This window comes from Phyllostomus discolor, chromosome 6, assembly GCF_004126475.2.
Source record: "Phyllostomus discolor isolate MPI-MPIP mPhyDis1 chromosome 6, mPhyDis1.pri.v3, whole genome shotgun sequence".
Lineage (NCBI taxonomy): Eukaryota > Metazoa > Chordata > Mammalia > Chiroptera > Phyllostomidae > Phyllostomus > Phyllostomus discolor.
This window is the reverse complement of record NC_040908.2, coordinates 163,877,844-163,900,960: the sequence shown is the minus strand read 5'-3', so window position 1 is coordinate 163,900,960 and position 23,117 is coordinate 163,877,844. Positions and strand designations below refer to the sequence as shown.

The 23,117-nt window shown below is 52.9% G+C and overlaps 2 protein-coding genes across 3 annotated transcripts; both read left to right on the top strand.

Moving 5' to 3' along the window:
• The first annotated feature begins 2,402 nt into the window (after positions 1-2,402).
• INTS5 (integrator complex subunit 5) lies at positions 2,403-7,296 on the top strand. Its single transcript, XM_028515202.2, has 2 exons — positions 2,403-2,555; positions 4,158-7,296. The coding sequence occupies exons 1-2, from the start codon at positions 2,476-2,478 to the stop codon at positions 7,132-7,134; spliced, it is 3,057 nt and encodes a 1,018-aa protein (XP_028371003.1). The 5' UTR covers positions 2,403-2,475; the 3' UTR covers positions 7,135-7,296.
• A 175-nt stretch (positions 7,297-7,471) lies between these two features.
• GANAB (glucosidase II alpha subunit) lies at positions 7,472-22,591 on the top strand. 2 transcript variants are annotated; one of them, XM_028514677.2, is made up of 25 exons: positions 7,472-7,581; positions 10,451-10,555; positions 10,706-10,814; positions 11,055-11,182; positions 13,829-14,008; positions 14,426-14,491; positions 15,297-15,366; positions 15,772-15,859; positions 15,946-16,042; positions 16,278-16,458; positions 17,004-17,157; positions 17,360-17,595; positions 17,676-17,802; positions 17,891-17,970; positions 18,199-18,342; positions 18,467-18,563; positions 18,871-18,972; positions 19,149-19,392; positions 20,268-20,332; positions 20,522-20,598; positions 20,711-20,785; positions 20,945-21,058; positions 21,164-21,276; positions 21,428-21,528; positions 21,665-22,591. In XM_028514677.2, exons 1-25 carry the CDS (start codon positions 7,544-7,546, stop codon positions 21,772-21,774), a joined length of 2,901 nt encoding a protein of 966 aa, XP_028370478.1. In that variant the 5' UTR covers positions 7,472-7,543; the 3' UTR covers positions 21,775-22,591. The 2 variants fall into 2 exon arrangements, with proteins under 2 accessions (XP_028370478.1, XP_028370479.1); XM_028514678.2 differs by lacking the exon at positions 14,426-14,491.
• The last annotated feature ends 526 nt before the right edge of the window (positions 22,592-23,117 follow it).

Here is a 23,117-nt window from a genome sequence, read left to right as displayed (position 1 = left end):
ATTATTGGTAGAGACTTGGTTGAGTGGGTGTAAGGTTTCTCCACTGTTAAGGTGTCCTTTTCCTTTGTAGTTAATAAGTAATCTATGGAGTGATACTTGAGATTGTATGAATATCCTATTGCCCAAAGACCCAATGGGTTTAGCATCCATGATTATTTTTACCTGAATTAGTGCTGCAAAATGGTGATTTTCTAATTCTATCATTCATTCATATTATTCAACATATTCGACATTTTTAGTGACTGTCGAATTCTCTAAAGAAATCACCTCCCTCCTATTTTATTTATTTATTTTTACAGATAAGGGAAGGGATGGATAAAAAAAGACATCGATCCCCTGCCTCTCACACGCGCCCCATTTGGGGGGCCGAACCTGAAACCCAGGCAAGTGGCCTGACTGGGAGTTAACAGCAACCTTTCACTTTGCTAGACAACACTCAACCACCTGAGCCATGCCAGTCAGGGCCCTCCCTTCTATTTTTAACATTGCTATGGATTTAGATTGTTTTTCAATGTGTTATAATTTATTACTATTGTTTTTCATGCTCAAAATCATACCAAGTTTGACCAGCAGAAGTCTTTTCAAGGTGATCTGTGTCCTTTTGACACAACACTACCAGTTTTGGGCGTTTCCTTGCTTTCTGCCACAAGATGTTTCAGCCTCACCTACTATTTACCCTGGCCTAAAATTTGGAATCAGCTGTTTTCCCAGGGGGACGGTATTATGTCCAGTTTTAAACACAGAAAGAAAAAGTACTTATTTGAGAATGAACTGTATTCAGATGCCATAAGGGGAGGAGGAGAGGAGGGAGTGGGAAAGAGCTTGCTATGAAGAAGTTCTGTGTCTGGCATTATGCTAAGTCCTTTACATAAATGATCTCAAGTGATCTTTGCAAAATGTCAGAGATAGGAGACATCATGCCCACTTTACAGATCAAAGAACGAGCTCCAAAGGACTGGACCACTTGCTCAGGGTTACATTGAGAATAAGTAGCAGACGTGAATCCAGATCTAATGCCAAAACAAGCTCCCTTACAATGTGAAATCCTTAAGGGCAAGGACCACATAAGTCTGATAGCTGGAAGAACTCATCTGATTCAAAGGCCTACTTTCACAGTTCAAAAGTTGATGCCCGGAGAAGGGAAGTGTTAGGTCCAAGTTTAGGCAGAACTAGGAGCAGAAATTGTCTCATATTTACTGTCTTAGAACAGTTCTTGCTAGTAGGTAGGTAGTATATGCACTTTGGGAGTAATTGAACTTCTAAAATTTAAGGAAAAATGAATAATTAGTCTTTTAAAACATAATCACTTCAAAAGTACCTTTGGGGCATACCATCTGCTGTTGTTCTAACTCACTTCCATTGAGAACAATGAGCCTAATTAATACAGGCCTCAGAACCTACTTTCCTTTTCATTTATTCAACCAACTATTTATTAAAAACCTACTAAGTGTCAGGCAGATACTGTTGTAGGTGATGAAGATCATAGTCTTTAACAAAATAGCAAAGGTCTTGTTTTCAAAGACCTTATTTTCTGGAGTCCATTGAACAAATATAATAAAAATAGCTAATGCTTATTAAGTGTTTGCTTACCGTACTACCTGGTTTCAATTTTCACAACTCTGTGAGGTAGTTGTATTGCCATCCTCATTTGCAGAAGAGAAAACAGTCAGTAGAAAAGCTAACCAAGTACCTAGCCAGTAAGTGGAATAGCTGGGATTTACATAGACTGGCCAGAGTTGGGGGAGGGGATCTTGATAAGGTGTCCTAGCTTCATACATAGTTACCAAGCTTCCTTTCTACAGGTATGGGAATGTGGGGTACAGGTAAGTAACCGCCCTGGGAGGTGGAGGGGACAGCAGAGCCTAAACAACGGAGACTGATAGAACGATTATAGGACCAAGCTAGAACTTGGAACACACCTTCAACCTAGTCAGCCCAATTTATTTCGGGCTTTCTCTCCCTCCTCTCTTCTTTTCTTCATCTTCTCCTACGAATTTTCTCTTTTCTGTTTTCTGCTTTCCCTGTTCTCTTCGCTCCTTAACTGCTGTTTACATCAGTCCTGTTTCTTGAATAAAACGTCTCCTAAGGAGGTGCTTCATTTTGTTAAAACCTCGTGAAGTCGAATATTTTGTATTTTGGGCTTTAGAAAAAAAATAACTGAAGTCAATTGTGAATGGCAGCAGCTAGCAGTAGTCTGTGTATCAGTGCAATGGATTTGTGCAGGACGTGGCGGGGGGTGGGGGCTGGGGCGGGGGAAGGTTCCATTGAGGGCGGGTCGGCTTCCTGCTGTCATCGTCCTAATTCTGCTCCTGGATCTTGTCACAGGCGGAACCAATGTAAGAGGGTCGCGGGCGTCGTCGGATCGGTTTTCTTGAGCAACCCCGCCGCCTTTTCCTTTCGGGTTTCCCGTCAGTGCGCATGCGCTGCTTGCGCTCTGCCGCTCCCGCCTCGGGCTCCGGCTAGGAGGGCTCCGGGATGTCCGCGTTGTGCGACCCTCCCGGGGCCCCAGGGCCTCCCGGGCCTGCCCCGGCCACCCACGGTCCCGCGCCGCTCAGGTAGTCAGAGCCCTGTCATTTTCCTTCAGCGCGCCGCCCCGCGCCAATTCCCCAGCCTTCTCGGCGGAAACCCGGATCCTACCTCGAGAACTCGCTTTGGGCTTCTCAGAGATTCCTGGTTGGGTCTTCCCAGAACTCAGGGACTGCCTCACGAAAACTCTGGGCTCCAGTGCCCGCACTCCCTCTAAACCCCAATGCTTAGGTACTCCGGTCCCTGGCCTTGCTAGCGCAAGAGGTGGGGATATCAGAACTCTTGGGAATCCAGCTGCCCAGACCCTTTTAGACCAGAGGAAACCCAGGGTCCCCTGACTTGAGGGGGACTCCCTGAGAACCCAGCCCCAGAAACCCACAGAATGCTTCCTTCTAGCCATTGCCTTGCCTTTCGATGGAGACACTCCTCTCACCTTAGGGTGGGATGTTTGTTTGTTTGTTTTGAGGGTTCAGAGAGGTATGGCACAGTCAGAACCCTAGAGGATGCGGTCCTCTGGCGGAAAGGGCAATGAGAAGAAGGGGATTTTGCTCCTTCTAACACCGAACCTCTAAGGCTGAACCCATATGTTTTGGGAGGCAAAGGGTTGAAAGGCATTGCCTTGTCTGCCCAGGGACACCCCGATTTCCAGGCACATTGAGGGTGCTAGGAAGGTGGTTGTCATTGAGTGGAATCCAAGTGGTGGAATGGTTAGGATGCTTGCAGACTATGGGAAGAAACAGGTATTGGGAGGGAAATCCCTTAGTAAAGAACAGATTTGACCTTATGAATTTCTTTTCATAAAGAGTAAAATCCAGGGTGCTTGTGTTGTGGGGAGTGCAGTAAAATTGGAAAGGTGTTTTTAAAGCAGATGTTATAGGAACACAAAATATACCCAGCTCAACAAAAATTTATTATTTCTTATATACCAAGCACCTCCATAAGAACGAGATTCGGTGCTGAAGATTGCAGAAATGGTTATTACCCTCTTGGAACTTTTAGTCTGATTACTTTAACCTTGGTTTCCTCATCTGTAAACTGGGATCATAATAGTACCTACCTTATTGGACTGTTGTCTGGATTGAAATAATACTCGTAAAGTACTTTAAAAAGTACCTGAGGGAGCAAGGGGGTGGTGGAGGTGGAAGAGGGTATAAGGGGGATAAATGGTGATGGGAAAAAAAGAAGTACCTGACACATTCTAAAAGTTATCTAATATTATTCTTTTTTAAAGGATTTTATTTATTTATTTTTAGAGAGGGGGGAAGGGAGAGAGGAAGAGGGAGAGAAACATCAATGTGTGGTTGCCTCTCATGCAGTCCCCCACCAGGGACCTGGCCTGCAATCCAGGCATGTGCCCCAACTGGGAATCAAACCAGCAACCCTTTGGTTCACAGGCTGGTACTCAGTCCACTGAGCCACATCAGCCAGGACTAATATCATTATTATTGAAAGAAAAAAAGCTAGCATTTATTAATGTAAAATATATATGATGCTTAAGTGCTTTATGAACATTATTTCATGTGGGAGGTATAGTTAGCCCTATTTTACATAAAAAGAAACAAGCTCACGGAAGGAATGTAACTTGTCCAACATTTCCACACAGTAAGTCTGCTTCTCTTGTTTCCTTACAGTGCTCAGGAGCTATCCCAGGAAATCAAGGCTTTTCTGACTGGCGTCGACCCCATTCTGGGCCACCAACTCTCCGCCCGGGAACATGCTCGCTGTGGTCTTCTCCTGCTCCGTTCTTTGCCACCTGCTCGGGCTGCTGTGCTTGACCACTTGCGAGGCGTCTTTGACGAGAGTGTCCGGGCCCACCTGGCTGCCCTGGATGAAAGCCCTGTGGCCGGCCCACCTCATCTTCGTCCGCCTGCACCCTCCCATGTCCCTGCTGGGGGACCTGGTCTAGAGGATGTAGTGCAGGAAGTGCAGCAGGTACTCTCCGAGTTTATCCGGGCCAACCCGAAGGCCTGGGCACCTGTGATTAGTGCATGGTCCATCGACCTCATGGGGCAACTAAGCAGCACGTACTCGGGCCAGCACCAGCGTGTGCCCCATGCCACTGGCTCTCTCAATGAATTGCTGCAGCTGTGGATGGGCTGTCGGGCCACACGCACATTGATGGACATCTATGTTCAGTGCCTCTCAGCGCTCATTGGTAGCTGCCCAGATGCCTGCGTGGACGCCTTGCTGGATACCTCTGTCCAGCATTCCCCACACTTTGACTGGGTTGTGGCCCATATTGGCTCCTCTTTTCCTGGCACCATCATCTCCCGAGTTCTCTCCTGTGGCCTTAAAGACTTCTGTGTTCATGGTGGGGCTGGAGGTGGAGCTGGTGGCAGCGGTGGAAGCTCTTCTCAAATCCCCTCTACAGACCCCTTCCCTGGATCTCCTGCTATCCCTGGGGAGAAGCGGGTGCCCAAGATTGCCTCAGTTGTGGGCATCCTCGGCCACCTGGCCTCCCGCCATGGAGACAGCATCCGACGGGAGCTCCTGCGAATGTTCCATGATAGCCTGGCAGGGGGCACTGGGGGCCGGAGTGGGGACCCCTCCCTTCAGGCCACAGTTCCCTTCCTCTTGCAACTGGCGGTAATGTCACCAGCTTTGCTGGGCACAGTCTCGGGAGAGCTAGTGGATTGCCTTAAGCCCCCAGCCGTGCTGAGCCAGCTGCAGCAACACCTGCAGGGATTTCCCCGAGAGGAACTGGACAACATGTTGAACCTGGCTGTGCATCTGGTGAGCCAGGCCTCTGGGGCAGGTGCCTACCGCCTTTTGCAGTTCCTGGTCGACACAGCCATGCCTGCCTCAGTCATTACTACCCAGGGCATGACCGTGCCAGATACTGTGCGTGAGGCCTGTGACCGGTTGATTCAGCTGCTGCTTCTACATCTGCAAAAACTGGTTCATCACCGGGGAGGGTCTCCTGGGGAAGGGGTGCTGGGCCCACCCCCACCCCCTCGCCCTGTGCCCTTTCTAGATGCACTAAGAAACCATGTTGGAGAACTATGTGGAGAGACATTACGATTGGAACGGAAGCGCTTCCTCTGGCAACACCAGCTCTTGGGCCTGCTCTCTGTCTATACCCGGCCTAGCTGTGGACCTGAGGCCTTGGGCCATCTCCTGAGCCGAGCCCGAAGCCCTGAAGAGTTGAGTTTGGCCACCCAATTATATGCGGGGTTGGTGGTCAGTCTCTCGGGCCTCCTGCCCCTGGCCTTCCGAAGCTGCTTGGCTCGGGTGCATGCAGGGACTTTGCAACCTCCCTTCACAGCACGGTTCCTGCGCAACTTGGCACTGCTAGTGGGGTGGGAACAGCAGGGTGGTGAGGGCCCTGCAGCCCTAGGAGCCCGGTTTGGGGAGTCTGCTTCAGCCCATCTTACTGACCTGGCTCCTCTCTTGCTACATCCTGAGGAGGAAGTGGCTGAAGCTGCTGCTTCTCTCTTGGCCATTTGTCCGTTTCCTCTAGAATCCCTGTCTCCCTCCCAACTCCTGGGACTGGTGAGAGCTGGAGTGCATCGCTTCTTTGCCTCTCTGAGGCTGCATGGCCCCCCAGGTGTGGCTTCAGCCTCCCAGCTTCTTACCCGCCTCTCTCAGACTTCCCCTGCAGGGCTCAAGGCTGTCTTGCAGCTGCTAGTTGAAGGAGCCTTACATCGTGGCAACACAGAACTGTTTGGAGGGGAAGTGGACGAGGACGAGACTGTTTCAGTTGTCTCAGCTTCTTTGCCTTCTGCCTCTCTATTGGACACAAACCGACGACACACTGCAGCTGTGCCAGGTCCTGGAGGGATTTGGTCTGTTTTCCATGCTGGAGTCATCGGTCGTGGCCTAAAGCCACCCAAAGTTATCCAGTCACGAAATCAGCAGGAAGTGACCTATAACACCCAGAGCCTCCTCAGCCTCCTGGTGCACTGCTGCAGTGCTCCTGGGGGCACTGAATGTGGGGACTGCTGGGGGGCTCCCACCCTGAGCCCGGAGGCAGCCAAAGCTGTGGCAGTGACCTTGGTGGAGAGTGTGTGTCCTGATGCAGCTGGTGCTGAGTTAGCCTGGCCCCCTGAGGAGCATGCCCGGGCCACCGTGGAGCGGGATCTCCGCATTGGCCGGCGCTTCAGGGAACAACCCCTACTTTTTGAGCTGTTAAAGCTAGTAGCAGCTGCTCCCCCAGCCCTGTGCTACTGCTCTGTGCTGCTGCGGGGGTTGCTGGCCGCCCTCTTGGGCCATTGGGAAGCCTCTCGCCACCCTGATACAGCTCACTCACCCTGGCACCTGGAGGCATCCTGCACCTTGGTGGCTGTCATGGCCGAGGGAAGCCTCTTGCCACCAGCCCTGGGTAATATGCATGAGGTGTTTAGCCAACTGGCACCTTATGAAGTACGTCTGCTGCTGCTCAGTGTCTGGGGTTTTCTCCGAGAGCATGGGCCCTTGCCCCAGAAGTTCATCTTTCAGTCAGAACGTGGCCGCTTCATCCGGGACTTCTCCAGGGAGGGTGGGGGTGAGGGTGGACCCCATCTGGCTGTGCTGCACAGTGTCCTCCACCGCAATATTGACCGCCTGGGCCTTTTCTCTGGCCGTTTCCAGGCACCTTCACCGTCCACTCTACTTCGGCAGGGGACATAGCCTTTTCCATGCTCCAGAAGCCGAAGATGTTTGAGAAGTGAGACAGGGCTAAGGTGCTGCAGAAAGATGGAGGTTTCTTTTCTAAGGCCTTAGCGTAAAGAGCGCTGTCACTTTTTTCCCTACCTTTTTTTTTTCTAAATAAAATTTGCCGATTTGAGAGAAACAAGAGTCCAATGCCTCTGTCTGATGCTTAAGAGCCAATAAAGTAAGACAGCGCCTGGCTCTGGACCATCCCGCCTCTGCCCTCAAGCCCCGCCCCCTGCGAACATTTAGGGTGCGCCCTCCGCCAATGAGAGATCTGCTCGTAGTCGGGCCAATCCGAAAGCCGGAAAGGGCGGGCGCTAAGATACGTGGCTCAACGCGTGCAGGGGGAAGGGATGCTGGGGTCAAGGAGCAAACCCGGCACAAGATGGCGGCGGTAGCGGCTGTGGCTGCGCGTAGGAGGCGGTGAGGAGTCCGGAACCCTGGGGCGTGACCCCAGACCCCCAAGCCCCGTATCTCTTCTTCTTGTATGCCTTCCTGAGACTCTGCCACCCCGGCCCTGTGAGGACTATTTGTGTCTTTGGAGGAGGCCTCAAACGCCCCAGCTTGCTCGCCGTACATCCGCGCGGCGTTGGGGGCCCATACTTTTGGTGTTTCTCACTCCGGCCGGAGGCTCAAAAAAGCCGCGGTCTGCGCTCTTGCCTTTGGCCGCTCTCAGCCGCCGCCCTTCTCTGACGGCTCGCCCAGGTTAATCTGCCGCCTCCTTCCTGCAGTGCGCGGGGCCCGTCGGGGCGGGGACCAGATGCGGCCGGGTCCCCGGGAACGCAGCCTGCAGCCGGCAGCCCCGCCTGCACTACCCTTTCTGCCCTCTTCCCCCCAGAGCCCCAGACCCTGCCTTGTCCTTGTCTTCTTCACGTGGACACCAGCTCTGGCTTGCGCGGTGTTCATGCTCAGTAGGCACGGCTGGGGCAGGATCCAGTAAGTTCACAGTCTGCCTGGCCGATGTTGCTCAAACACAACATGTAATCGAACGGTTCGGTCTGCGCTCTCGAGTTTATATTACCGAAAAGCGGTTCGAAAGAATCACCAGTCCCACTAAGCGTATACCAGGACCTGACGGATGTACTGGGATGGGGAGAGGCGTGCACTATCGCCAGTAATGAGAAAAGCGTGGCTCCTAAACCCCATTCTTTGGAAGCCTGTGATCTGAAACAATAAACGAGTGCGACCTGCCCTGTGGCTGATTCCTGATTTTGGCTTTTGGGCCACTTCTGGCTCAGGGCCATTCAAGGCATCCACGGAGTTCCTAGGGCTTTCCAACAGGTCACATCTGAAGGATTTAGAGAAATCCTGCCCCGCTGGCACCTCTCCAAACTCATTTTATAGATTGTGCAAATAGGACTCCAGAGGGCAGTTCACTCACTGTACTTACGGTTACTGCTGCTTTGGCCAGGTGGCCATGGGTCCAGAGGGTCAGGGTGCCTGTTGCAGGCACTCCTCAGGACCTGGGCCACATGCCTTGCTGTTGAGTTTTCTGGTAGAATTTCTGTTGCATGTTTGCTACTGTTTCCTTCTTGGTGTATTAAACTACAATGCCTGATGTTTTCCTCGGCTTTCTGTCGGGCCTGGGCCTGGTACACGTTTCTGGAACTGGAGGGCCTACTACTGTGTTCTGTGACCTCCTTTCTGGTGGTTTTCCTTTCCTTTAGTTTTCGAGCAGATTTTCAAGCAGATACTACGGCTAGTGCTCGATAACATGTGTGTGGTGGGCCCTAATCTTTAGTTTCCCCTTTAGCAACTTGCAGAGTGTTAATGCTTAGAAGAAGCCTGTGTTTTTGTTCATGGAAGCTCTGGGACTACCCTCATCAGTCACTGGGAGAGCTTGTTTAAAACGCAGATTCTTGGGCTCTGGGAAGCTTCATTGCATAAGTACTGCAGGTGATTCTTAACAGACATTAACGTTTGAGAACCCCTGTTTAGGATATACTCAGAATGGATGAATATATTGTTCAAATTAACTTGTTTAAATAAGCCTATTAAGTCCCTCATTTGCCATTTGAAATTATATTGGGGAAGTGGCAGTTTATGGTAACCTTAGGGAGATGGGTCTCAGTGGGACAGGCCCTACCGGTGGCTGGTGTGCTGCGTGGTGCATCGTGAAGTGTGCAGGCCCTGGAGTCGGGCAACGCTGAGTTCAATCCCGTGTTCACCCCTTACTAGCTGTTCAGCCTTGGATAAATTATGGACCCTTTTGTGCCTTCATTTTCCCATCTGGAAAAATCTCAACCCTACAATTCACCAAGAAAACAAGCAAAGGGAAAGGAGGCAGTGCGGATGAAGAAGTGAATCTTAGCTGTGGTTGCTTACTAGAGTTGTTGTGGAAACTTTTGAAAATTTTTCTGATGCTCAGTCCCCTCTTCAAACCCATTAACTCAGAACTGCTGGGGGTGAGACCCAGGTGTCGACATTTTAAAAAACTGCAGAGTCAAAAATCAGATAGGAAGCAGTTGGCCAGGCCCCTGGGGGTGCATTCAGATTCAGTACAAGTCAGCTGGTTTTATTCTTTCCAGGCTTAGGGAGGGATGGTGGTGACTTATCTTGAAGACTCAGGAGTGAAGATCAGAGGAGCAGGGTGCTGGGGATGTTAGGACCCTAGAGCTGTGACCAGGAGGCCAGCGAGCGTACATGTGTAACTTTTTCACTGTAGCTCTACCCAGTACCTTCTCCTGGAAAGGCATGGCTTGCTCTGTTTCCTTCTTCCACACACGTGGTACCACCACTTCCCCTGGGACGGGCTGTTATTGCTCCTTTACTGTGAGAGGCTGATGTAACCAGAGTCAATAGCAGGACCTCCAAAGGCCCGAGATCCATCCTTTGTCCACTGCCATTGCCTTTTAATTTACTTTATTCTATTTTATTTCTTAAAAGATTTTACTTATTTTTAGAGGGAGGGAAAGGAAGGTAGGAAGAGAGGAAGAAAAACATTAGTGTGAGGGAAAAACATCAATCAGCTGCCTCTCATATGCGCTCTGCAAACCCAGGCATGTGCCCTGACTAGGAATCGAGCCGGCGACCTTTTGCTTGGTGGGATGACACCCAACCAACTGATCCACACTGGCCAGAGCTCCACTGCCTTTTTAAAGGGAAGGTGGGAGTAAGCCAACTTCTTGCGCCTGATAACTTAACCCTGTGCCCACCTGCCTTTTCTATCCAATGGGGACCCATCTTTCCTTTTTCCTGAGTTGTCTTTTAGGGCTGTGGCCTTTACCTCTGAAAGTGAGGCTCTTTCTGACCCCTTACTGATTGTTCCCTCTTTTGTCTTTTTTCTCCTTAGGTCTTGGACAGCTTTGGTACTGGCTTGTTTAGGGTTCTGCGTGGGAATTACCCTTGCTGTGGATAGAAGCAACTTTAAGACCTGTGAAGAGAGTTCCTTCTGCAAGTATGATATTCTAGGAGAGTGGGATGGAATGTGGGGTAATATGGGCAGTACGTGTGTGGTAGATGGGGTAGCCTGGGGACACTGCAGGTCATAGGGGGACCTACAGGCATTGGGGTGCCCTCCCACCTTCCTAACCATTTCACCTGGCAGGCGGCAGCGAAGCATACAGCCTGGCCTCTCTCCGTACCGAGCCTTGTTGGATTCTCTGGAGCTTGGTCCTGATGGCCTCACAGTCCATCTGATCAACGAGGTCACCAAGGTCAGGGGAGAAAAAGAAGCCTGGTGGGGGTGGGGCAATGGCTGAGGGGTCCTTCGGAAAGGGGGAACCTACAGCCAGTGTCCTGTCCTAGCCTAATCTTGGGACTTTGCCTTTGTGTGGATTCAGACCCCGGGTCCCTTAGGCCAAGGAGGAGGAGGCCTCTCAGGAGGGAGTGGGTTCGGAGGGCATTCTGTGGTGTGGTTGTCTGCCTTACCCAGAGCCCCACCTCTGCCCACACAGGTGCTGCTGGTGCTGGAGCTCCAGGGGCTTCAGAAGAACATGACCCGGATCAGGATCGATGAACTGGAGCCCCGTCGGCCCCGATACCGTGTGCCAGACGTGTTGGTAGCCGATCCCCCCACTGCTCAGTAAGCTTTTTTGGAGAGACGTGTCCACTTCGTGGCCCTTTTCTCCTCCTGGTGAATTTCTACCTGGCATCTGACCTTTCCCACACTGGGGTGATAGCTGACGAACACCTTGCCACTCTCCTCAACCTCTCCCCGTCTCTTTCTCCATTTCACTTGTTTTCTCTTTCATTTTTTAAGCTTCATTCAGCAGACACTGCCTCCTCTCCTGGGCCAGGTCCTGGGCTAGGTGCTAGGGACACAGGAGGAAATGACCAAGGCTCAGACCTTGCCCTCCAGAACACAGTGTCTTCTGTGGTTGGTTCCTTCCTCCCTTCACTTCTCTTCCCTTTCCCCTGTCTCATTTCTTTCCTCTCTTCTTCCTCCTTCGTCCAGGATAAGATTGCTCAGAGTCTTTGGTCATGACTCACTGCCATCGTTGTTCCATGCATTGCTATTAAGTGTTTAATTTAGAAAATAACATAAGCCTTCCACCAGACCCATCCGTATATTTCTCATTGTCCTGTGCCCCTGACTCCCCCAGTGATGATCGTTACTCCGAAGTTTATCATTCCCTTGGCTTTTTGTTCTTCCAGTTGTGCCGTGTGTGTGTGTGTGTGTGTGTGTGTATCAACACATATACATACTGTGTGTTTATGCCTAAGCAATAAATTATGTGATTTTGTTCGTTTTTAAGCTTTATAGGGACATTCATCTAATGAATGTGTTGTGGGGTCACATAACTGTATCCAGTTCTATTGCACATAGTTCATTTCACTACTGTAAAATGTTGTATGAATGTATCTTGACTTAACTATCCATTTCTGTGTTGATGGACATTTGGGTTTGTAGTGTTTTGCTATTCAAAGTGTCGGCGTGAACACCCTTGTCCACATCGCCCGTGTCCCAGCGCAGGGGTTTCTCTTCGGTGAGTAGCTAAGGAGAGGGGCCATGGGGCTGTGGATCATGGAAATGACCAGCTTCCTAAGATAATGCCGAAGTGGCTTACCAGTTCACACGTCCACCAGTAACGCGGTCCACACTGGTGCTGTCGGACTCTGTTTCTGCCAGTAGAACGGGTGTGGAATGACCCCGTGCGGTGGTTTTGGCTCGGTTGTCTTTCCCAGGTTGTTGATGAGACTGAGCATCTCCTCACGTGCTCCGTGGCGTTCTAGATAACTAGTCTGTGAGGTGGTGCTTGCCAGCTGTGCTGATTTTCCTTTTGTGTCGTCTGTCCTTACTGGTTTGTAGAAATTTGTTGTCTTAATAGTAATTTTTAAAAACCTTTTTTCAAAAAAAATTAGTGATTTTTGGAGAGAGAGAGGAATAGGGGAGAGAGAAGAAAGAGAAACATTGATTTGCTGTTCCACTTATTTATGCATTCATTGGTTGATTTTTTAAAAATTAATCTTTGTTGTATTTTTTTGCTATTACCATTTAGTCACCTTGTACCTACCTTCCCCCATGGTTGATTCTTATATGTTCCCTGAGCAGGGATCGAACCCACAATCTTGGCGTATGGGTCTGACGCTCTAACCAACGGAGTTACCCCGCCAGGGCTTGATGCTAACTCTTTACCACTTATATTTATTGTAGCTCTCTTTCCCAGGTTGTAGCTTATCTTTTTACTTTCCTAAAACTGCCTTGAAAAAAAAGACTTTTTAAAAAAGATCTTATTTATTTATTTATTTTTTGAGAGAGGGGAAGGGAGAAATACATCAGTGTGTGGTTGCTTCTCGCCAACTGGCCTGCAACCCAGGCATGTGCCCTGACTGGGAATAAAACTGGCTCACAGTTTTGTACACTCAATCCACTGAGCCACCCCAGCCAGGGCAAAAAAGGTTTTTTAAATTTTAGAATAGTTTTAAATGTATAGGAAGTTGCAAAAATATTTTCAGAGTTCCCATATACCCTCCCTTGCTGTTTTCCCCTGTTAACATTACTTTGGTACGTTTGTCCTAGCTGATGAATTGATATCATTATTATTATTAACTAACTAAAGTCCCTATTTTATTCAGATTTCACGAGCTTTTACCTAGAGCCCTTTTTCTACCCCATCTCGGACATCATGTTGTGTTAGTTGTTGTGTCTCCTTAGACTCCTCGAGTCTGGGACGGGTTGTCTAACTTTTCTTGTTTCTGTTGATGCTAAAGGTGTTTTTCCGTAACTAGAGGTTCTGAATTGTAGCGTTGTCAAACGTATCAGTCTTTTACCTTCTGGTGTTAGCATTTAAGAAGAAATTATTGTGTTTAAATACTTCTTCTCTACCTCAAGGTCAGAAAATGATTTGTTTTTGTTTTCTTTTGAAGATTTTACTTTTAAGTTTTAAGTCATAATCTGTCTGGAGTTGATACTTGTATCCAGTACGAGGTAGGAATTTGATGCTATTTTTTTCCTATCCAGAAACTTTGTTTTTCATCTGCGTCACTGACGAGTCCTTCTTAGTCCTCCCGAGCTCACTGAGCTGCCACACCTCCTCTGTCACATTTCGGAGTTCTAACTATGCTTCTGTCTATTTCCAGGCTCTTTGTTTGGTTGCTTTGGTCGGTTTGTCCCTGCACTATTAGCACACTGCCTGCAGCTCTTAGCAGGTCCCCCTTCTTTCGAAGGGTCATGACTACGCTCTTAGCCCTTTCCACGCACTTCTGTCCTTTTTGATTGCTTTCCCAGGCTTTCTGTCTCTGGCCGCGATGACAACAGCGTGGAGCTAACCGTGGCTGAGGGACCCTATAAGATCATCCTGACGGCGCGGCCATTCCGCCTTGACCTGCTGGAGGACCGCAGCCTTCTGCTCAGTGTCAACGCCCGAGGACTCTTAGGTTTTGAGCACCAGAGGGCCCCCAGGGTCTCGTGAGTACAGGGGTCGGGACTAAAAGTGACCTAATGTGAAAGAGCCGAGGGGTGTTGTGGGGTGTGGCACTGGGTCCCTGGGAGAAGACAGGGTGGCAGGGCAGTCAGGCAGTGGCTGAGGGCTGGGAGAAGCTGTCAGGGAGGGCAGGAAGCAGGCCGGGTCTCAGTTTTCTTCCTTTCCTCTAAGGACCAGGAGGCAGTCACTTTTGTGCCTGGGCACCCCCCCGAGAGGCCTGCCTGGGTCTGCCTTTCCTTCCCCCTTCTCACGCCATCACATTTCCCAGATTTGTTTTCTTCCTCTCCCCCCCACCCCCCATCTCTGGAAGTTTGTCGCCTGAAACTCACTTTTATGTTTCTGTTTTTGTGTTGGTTTTGTGCCTCCTTTTCCCCTTCCCTACCCATCTCCTCCTGCCCTAGTTTCTCGGATAAAGTTAGTGTCACGCTCGGTAGCATTTGGGATAAGATCAAGAACATTTTCTCTAGGTAAATTCATGGCCATTGGTACTGTATGTGTTCCTCTGCCCTTACCTGCCCTTCACTCTGACCCCCAGGGGAAGGTGCCCCAGACCCTTCTGTGCCCTGCCCTTCACTCGCCTCTCTCTCTTCAGCTGTGTGGTATCTGGTCCCTGTTCCCCGCTCTCCTGACTGGGGCCCTCTGGGAGAAGGAAGATGAAATGTTGGAAGTCCTTAAGGAATGTAGGGAGCTTCTTGCTTTGCCAAGGGGTGGAGACCTGCCGCCTGTTGCTGGGGTTCCTGGCTCTCGGCTGGGGTGCACTGAGGCGCTGGGCAGAGCTGCTTGCCAGCTGCCCTCGAAAGCATTCTTTGGCACAACCTCTCGCTTGAGTCCCTGCCGTATGTCTGCGGAGGCTTCATCATGGTATGACCCACTTGCCTTTGCAAAGCCCCGTGTCAGGCCAAGAGGCTGCCGCCCAGTGAAGGCATTTGGGGCCAGAGTCTCTCAGTGGAGGCAGCAGAGCCAGGACTGGCATTCCGAGCCCAGGCCCTCGCACCTGCCCGTCCCTTGGAATGCTGGCTGATGATTGGGGCCCATGTGAGGAAAGCATCTCCTGGCAGCATTTACTTCTCATTTCCCTTTCTCATTTCTCTCCACGTCCTTTGCACATTCACACAGTCACTGGGGGCCCTCTCCAGCCTTTAACATTCAGTCCCTTCCTCCAATGCCTTCGTTCCTTTGGACCCTTGGCTCTCTATTCCCTCACCCCTCCTTCCACTAGCCCCTCGTCCCTGCCCCCTCTGGATTGGAGCAGACAGCTCTCCTACCTTCCAGGCAAGGATCAAAAGACCCAGCTGAGGGCGATGGGGCCCAGCCTGAGGAAACACCTGGGGATGGTGACAAGGCAAGTCCGTGGGGGTGGGTGGTTAGAGCACAGGGCTGGCTGGGAGGCTGGAGGGGAAAGGCCCACAAGAAACTTGAGCTTGGGGCCCTGGCTGGCGTAGCTCAGTGGATTGAGCGCGGGCTGGGAACCAAAGTGTCCCAGGTTCGATTCCCAGCCAGGGTACATTCCTGGGTTGCAGGCCATAACCCCCAGCAACCGCACATTGATGTTTCTCTCTATCTCTCTGCCTCTATCTCTATCTCCCTCCCTTCCCTCTCTAAAAATAAAAATGAATAAAATCTTTAAAAAAAAAAAAAAAAGAAACTTGAGCTTAGTCTCGCTGTCAGGGATGGGGTTCAGAAAATGGGCAGGGGAAGAGAGAGAACTGGTGCACGATTAGGGAGTGGTCTGCTTTCCTCCTCACAGCCAGAAGAGACCCAGGAGAAGGCAGAGAAAGATGAGCCAGGAGCCTGGGAGGAGTCATTCAAAACCCACTCGGACAGCAAGCCGTATGGTGAGGGCCAGGGAGGGCCCGGGGTTCAGGGAGTCCTCACCCCGCAGAAGTTCTGGAACCCTTCCTCTCCTTCCCTTCCCTTCCAGGCCCTACGTCCGTGGGCTTGGACTTCTCTCTGCCAGGCATGGAGCATGTGTACGGGATCCCTGAGCATGCAGAGAGCCTGAGGCTGAAGGTCACTGAGTGAGTCCCGGGGTGACCTCAGGATGTGGAGGACAGAGGGGTTGGCGGTGTGGGAGACGTGCGTGCGGATCGGGTGCTCTGGAAGGGCACGGACTACGTCCTGTGCCCAGGTCACCTTTGGTGACTGGAAAATTCTTTGAGAAAGGGTAGAGGGCCCAGTTCGTATTCCTCACCTGTGTCTTTGGGAGCGGGGGGGTGTGTAGGGCCTGGGGCCAGTCCGTCTGTCTGCCTGCAGGGGTGGGGAGCCGTACCGCCTCTACAATTTGGATGTGTTCCAGTATGAGCTGTACAACCCCATGGCGCTGTACGGGTCTGTGCCTGTGCTCCTGGCGCACAGCCCTCATCGGGACCTGGGCATCTTCTGGCTCAATGCCGCGGAGACTTGGGTGGACATATCCTCCAACACTGCCGGGAAGGTGAGCACGCGGGCAGGCGGAGCGGCGAGGGAGGGCGTCTGGAGGCCCGGAGACAGATGGGTGTGCCGGGGCCGTAGCTGTGAAGAGGCTGATGGGGTGGCCCATTTGGGATTGGGTGAGAGGAGGGGTCCTGGTCCTCGAGAGCAGCCATTGAGCTCTCCAGTTACTGCAGAAGACACACACTGGACAGGGACTGCCTGCTCTTTGTTGTCAGTACATTTGTCATTGGGCACGCATGTCATGCGCCATTGTTTTCCCGGTGCCGGGAGTGCATTGCTCATCGAGGCAGGAGAGGGCCTCACTCAGGCAGCAGACAGCGGCGGAACAGAGTGACGAGGGCAGGGTGCGTGCAGTGGTGGCAGGTGCTGACAGAGGTGCCGCAGCCGTAGGGGGCATCCAGGGAGCCTCTCTGAGAGGGTGACCTGTAATCTCAGCTCAGTGGCTCATTAGGAGCCAGCGTTAGGGGGATTTTGAGGAAACATTGCTGCTTTGTCTTTGGGGGACGAGAAGGTGGGTGTTGGACCTCTCCCTGGTCCCCTGTACAGACCCTGTTTGGGAAGATGCTGGACTACCTGCAGGGCTCTGGGGAGACGCCGCAGACAGACGTGCGCTGGATGTCGGAGAGCGGCATCATCGATGTCTTCCTGCTGCTGGGGCCCTCTGTCTTCGACGTCTTTCGGCAGTACGCCAGCCTGACAGGTACGCGGCCTCCGAGCTCTGGCAGCCAGCAGCCTCGCGTCGTTCGGCCTGCGTCGTCATGAGAGGAGTGGCTGTGTTTTCAGGAGTCTTACGCCCCTCAGCCTCCCCGTAGTTTACCAGCCTCCCTCAACTTCTGGGTGTCCCCACTGGCCCCAGGTTGCCCTGACTCCATGGTGACCCCGGTGCCTCGCTGAACCTGCAGGGACCCAGGCTTTGCCCCCGCTCTTCTCCCTCGGCTACCACCAGAGCCGCTGGAACTACCGGGACGAGGCTGACGTGCTGGAGGTCAGTCAGGGCTTCGATGACCACAACATGCCCTGCGATTTCATCTGGCTGGACATCGAGCATGCTGATGGCAAGCGGTACTTCACCTGGGACCCCAGCCGTTTCCCACAGCCCCTCACCATGCTGGAGCACTTGGCCTCCAAGAGGCGGAAGGTAAGAGGACTACAGCCACGGTTGGTCTTCCGACAGAGGAGCCCTGGGGAGCTCTGACCACCCGTGTTCCTTGCTCCCAGCTGGTCACCATCGTGGATCCCCACATCAAGGTGGACTCTGGCTACCGTGTACACGAAGAGTTGCAGAACCAGGGTCTGTATGTTAAAACCCGGGATGGCTCTGACTACGAGGGCTGGTGCTGGCCAGGTAGGTGGCGCAGGCCCAGACCTGAGGGGGGATCTGCCGGAAGACCAGGGAGGTCAGATGGTTGATGGCCACCCTTGACTTCTCCTAGGCGCAGCTGGTTACCCCGACTTCACCAACCCCACGATGAGGGCCTGGTGGGCTAGCATGTTCAGCTTTGACAATTACGTGGTACGGCAGGCCCCTCTCCTCTACCTGTCTTCCCAACCCTGCCTTCTTAAGTCGGTCGTTCTCTGCGCGTTGATCCTGCTGTCGTTGGTTGCCTGTAATATATCGGGGGGGGCTTGATGATCCCCGAGAAACTCTTCATTCTGGATTCCTGGGAGCTCTTTGCTCTGACATTGTCTTCTTTCCCCCCTCTCTGTTCTTCTGTCCCCATCTTCTTCCTTGTGTTCTCAGGGCTCAGCTTCCAACCTCTATGTCTGGAATGACATGAATGAACCGTCTGTGTTCAATGGTCCAGAGGTCACCATGCTCAAGGATGCCCGGCATGACGGGGGCTGGGAGCACCGAGACGTGCACAACATCTACGGCCTCTATGTGGTGAGGGACTGAGGGCTCAGGGACGTGCGTGGTGCCTGGGGCCTCCATGTGGCGAGGGGCTGAGGGCTAGACGTCAGCTGGCCTTTGCTCCTCACCACGCTTCCTCTCTCCTGTCTTCACTCAGCAAATGGCGACTGCCGACGGACTGGTGCAGCGCTCCGGGGGTGTGGAACGCCCCTTTGTCCTGAGCAGAGCTTTCTTCGCTGGCTCCCAGCGCTACGGTGAGATCTGAGAGCAGAGCTGAGGGGGAGGGTGTGAAGGCCAGGTGGGAGGAGCCGTGGACCGGGGCCTGGATCGCTGAGAAGTCTGCCCACGCAGCCGTGCTCTGAGAGCTGCACTCTGCACCCTGCCAGCTCTGCACTCTAAGGGAGCCAGGGAGTGGGGCGTCTATGCGAATGCTGTGAACTCAGCCATCGTCCGCAGGACCTTGGGGGCCCCAGAGTGGATGTGGCAGGTCAGAGAGGTCAGCTATATAGGAGGCTGAGCCCTGTCACTGTAGGCAAGCGTCCTCCCTCTGGTCTTCCTCAGGAGCCGTGTGGACAGGGGACAACACTGCTGAGTGGGACCATTTGAAAATCAGTATCCCTATGTGTCTCAGCCTCGGGCTGGTGGGACTGTCCTTCTGTGGAGGTGAGACGGGGAGGAGTCTGTGGTCCTCGGCCCAGTGGGAGAGGGACGAGGGAGAGGGCACAGGACCGGGGTGTGAGCACAGTGCCGGGAGTCCAGCTCGGGGCCTTCGGGAGCTCCCGGGCAGCAGCCCTCCTTCGCCCTCTTTTCCAACCTGCTTCCTCCCTCGCCTCTCCCAGCTGATGTGGGTGGCTTTTTCAAGAATCCAGACCCAGAGCTGCTCGTGCGCTGGTACCAGATGGGTGCCTACCAGCCATTCTTCCGGGCACACGCCCACTTGGACACCGGGCGGCGAGAGCCGTGGCTGTTGCCATCTCAGTACCACGACATAATCCGAGATGCCTTGGGCCAGCGGTATTCCTTGTTGCCTTTCTGGTATACCCTCTTCTATCACGCCCACCTCGAGGGGATTCCTGTCATGAGGTGAGGCACTCGGTTGGGTCTGAGTGGGCTGGGGTGGCTGGGGGACAGTGGGGACGGGGCTCCATCTCTGAGCCTCCTCTGCACCCACCAGGGCCTTGTAAAGGACAAAAGTCTGCTTTCAAGGTCAAGAATAAGTGGAGACTACTAGGGGTGAATAGCAGTAGACGTTATTGAGCGCTTATGACGTGCTGGGCATTACTCGTCACTGTCCCCGAGCCTGAAACAAGGCGGACCGGTGCCCTGCCCTTGTGGAACCTACATTCTTGGGAGGAAACAAATACGTAAACTTAAAAAATTTTCAATAATGACAAGCTGTTTAAAAAAGTAAAAGAGGATAATGGAAGTGGGATCCACAAGTGGCCTTTTTGAGAAGAAGGCCATGTGAAATGAGGCCTAAACAATGACCCAGGCAGGGTTTGTGACCCAGAGGAAGAATGTTTCCAGTGGGAACCCCAAGTGCAAAAATTCTGAAATGGAAATGAGTTTGTTGGGTTCCAGGAGTAGGAAAAACGAAACAGAACAACAGCCACACACACACACACACACACACACAACAACAACGGTGCATCTTGGGTAAGGAGCCACAGGGAGAGGTAGGGGACGAGATGAGAGAGAAAAGTCCGACCTGGTCCAGGATGACACGGTGGCCCCTGGAAGGCTGCCGTGCAGACAGTTTCAAGAGGGGCCGTGGCAGGGAGACGGGCTAGGAAGTTAGGTGAGGTTGTGTCGCTGAGGCGTGACGCCCACCCACGCACTGTCAGGCTGGGAGCACCTGGGTCTTTCCCTGGTGCTGTTCTTACTAGTTCCTGGGGTAGCATCTTTGCCATCTGCCAAAATAGCAAGTGCCTTCCTTTCTTGTCTTGCATCCTTCGTAGGCCCCTGTGGGTGCATTATCCTCAGGACGTGACCACCTTCAGCATAGACGACCAGTTCCTGCTTGGTGAGAAATAGGGAGGACAGGGTGGGTGGGCTGAGAAGTAAGCACTCGTGGGTGGAAGAGAGTCTGTGGGTGCACGGGGGCGGGATGGGGGCGAGTGAATGAGCTGGTGGCGCAAGGGGGCAGGCGGTTCGGTGCTCCGTGCCTGGGAACTGATCCCCTCAGCTCCCAGTTGACTCTGGTGTGTTGTAGGGGATGCCTTGCTGGTTCACCCTGTGTCAGACGCTGGGGCTCACGGCGTGCAGGTCTATCTGCCTGGCCAAGGGGAGGTGAGTTAAGGAAAGGTGTGGTGGGGAGTGCTGGGCGGTGGAGGCCAAACGGGGTAATGCGGATGGGGGCCCTGTGTGGCGAGTGACCACATGTGTCTCCTGCCGCCCACAGGTGTGGTATGACATTCAGAGCTACCAGAAACATCATGGTCCCCAGACCCTGTACCTGCCTGTAACTCTCAGCAGTGTGAGTATGCCGGAGCCACCTCCCGCCTCCATCTCCCTGTAGGTTTCCAGAAAGGGAGAGGGTGTGTGCGTTGGGGTCCAGTACTTAGGTGGCACAGTTGGGCCGCAGGGCCAAGCCGGGCAGTGGGAGAGCTTCACCCCAGCATTGCTCTTGCCCTAGATCCCTGTGTTCCAGCGTGGCGGGACCATTGTGCCTCGGTGGATGCGAGTGCGGCGTTCTTCAGACTGCATGAAGGATGACCCCATCACTCTTTTTGTTGCGCTCAGCCCCCAGGTGAGAGCCTACCTTCCTAGGACTCAGTCCCCTGGGGTGGGCCCCTCCCTCCCTCCCTGTCTCCCTCCGGGGTTGAGGCTCTCACTTGTCCCACTTCCTCCTCAGGGGACAGCCCAGGGACAGCTCTTTCTAGATGATGGGCACACATTCAACTATCAGACTCGCCATGAGTTTCTGCTGCGTCAATTCTCATTCTCTGGCAACACTCTCGTCTCCAGGTAATGAGGCGCCCGTCCTGCCTTGGCAGCCTCGGGAGGAGGCGGGGCCTCAGAGATGCTCAGCTCACTGTGCTCTTTTCTTGCTCTGGGTCTGCTTCCTTCTGCTCTGACATCTTTTTCCCTGGCGGGCACCCGTTTTTGCTCCCTCCAGCTCAGCAGACCCCAAAGGCCACTTTGAGACGCCAGTCTGGATTGAGCGGGTGGTGATAATGGGGGCTGGGAAGCCAGCAGCCGTGGTGCTCCAGACAAAAGGTGAGTGAGTGACCTGGCACCCAGGGTGAGGAAGGGGGCACGGGGGCAGGGTTGGGGACGCTTGCCTGTTGGAAAGTAGCTGTGATGCTGCAGCCTGTTGCTGTGACTACGGCAGTCTGTCTGCTTCCTCCACCAGGATCTCCTGAGAGCCGCCTGTCCTTCCAGCACGACCCTGAGACCTCTGTGTTGATCCTGCGCAAGCCTGGCGTCAACGTGGCGTCTGACTGGAGTATTCACCTGCGATAACCCAAGGGATGTTGGGGTGGGAGGGGTGCTATTGTGATGAGAGTTACTCTTCCTTCTGCCTCGGAGTTGGAACCTCCCCAGACTTAACCTTTCTCATCCCAGGACCAGGTTCTGCCAACGTCTGGGCAGGACGAGAGGGCTGCCTCTGGGCTCCGAATTCCTCTTGTGATCTCCCGACCTCTCTTGCCCATTGACTCCGAGCCGCCCTTCGTCCCCCACACTCTGTTGCTCTGTCTGGAGCACATTCACCTGTGAAGACCTGGGGCCCGCAGGGTCCTTGCTTTCCCTTCTCTTTGTGGGGGGTCCTGAATCCTCCAGACTGTCCATTCATGCCTCTCGGGTGTCGATGCCATTTCTTGAAAGAAGTTGAGGGCAGTGAGCTGCTTTAAGGCTCCTTTTCTCCTTCCCCCTCCCTCCCCATGAGACTACTTTTCCCTCTTTATAATTCCTCCCCCGGCTCTTCTCTGTCATCTCTCCCCTTCCTGTGCCCCACCGATGCACTGGGACCACTCCTTACCTGACGAGGGATGAATGGATCAAAGGAGTGAGGTTGCTGGAGAGCTTGCTCTTCCCTCCCTCCCAGCCTTCCCTCTCCCCCGTTCCTTCCAGAGCTGCTGCAGCTCTGACAGGGGCAGTTCTGCCTCCCCTGCCCCTTAGGGGAAAGAAGTTCCCACTTCTTCAGTGGGAGTGGGCATTAAACTTTTTTCGTCCCTTTCTTTGTCCCCTTGAGGGGCATTCAAGATGGAGAAGTCAGTTGCGGTTTCACGGAATCACAGTTGCCTGTATTTATTGCTGGGGGAAGGCTGAGGGTGGGAGGGGATGATCATGTGTGCCCTGGCTTGGCCCTGAGCCCTGGGCCGGGGGTGGGGGAGGGTTAACTGGGGATGAGGGGGCATATTTGTGACCCTTTTTTTTTTTTACTCCCTCTTGGCCCCCAGCTGTGACAGGTTTTGATAAAAGGAGAAACAATAAAGAAAGAAAAGATAACTGTTGGGTGTGTGGATCCTGGTTCTGGTGTGAACCACAGGTCCTCAGAAGCCTGAGGCCCTGCTGTTTTCATCTGGCCTCAGCACAAACCTTGTCCATTCAGCAAAAGGAGAAGGTCAGGCTTTCCTCAGTTTGTTGATAGAAGGGTCCTACAAGGTCAACGGGTTGTGAATAAATTATGCAATAAACCTGACGAGCTAGGGGGACCACAGCAGACCTGACAAGCTCAGTGACCAAAAGTAACCACACAGGATGGTCTGATCCCAAATTTCTGCCCTAGCTGGTGTGGCTCAGTGGATTGAGTGCCATCTTGCAAACTGGAGGGTCGCCGGTTCAATTCCCAGTCAGGGCACATG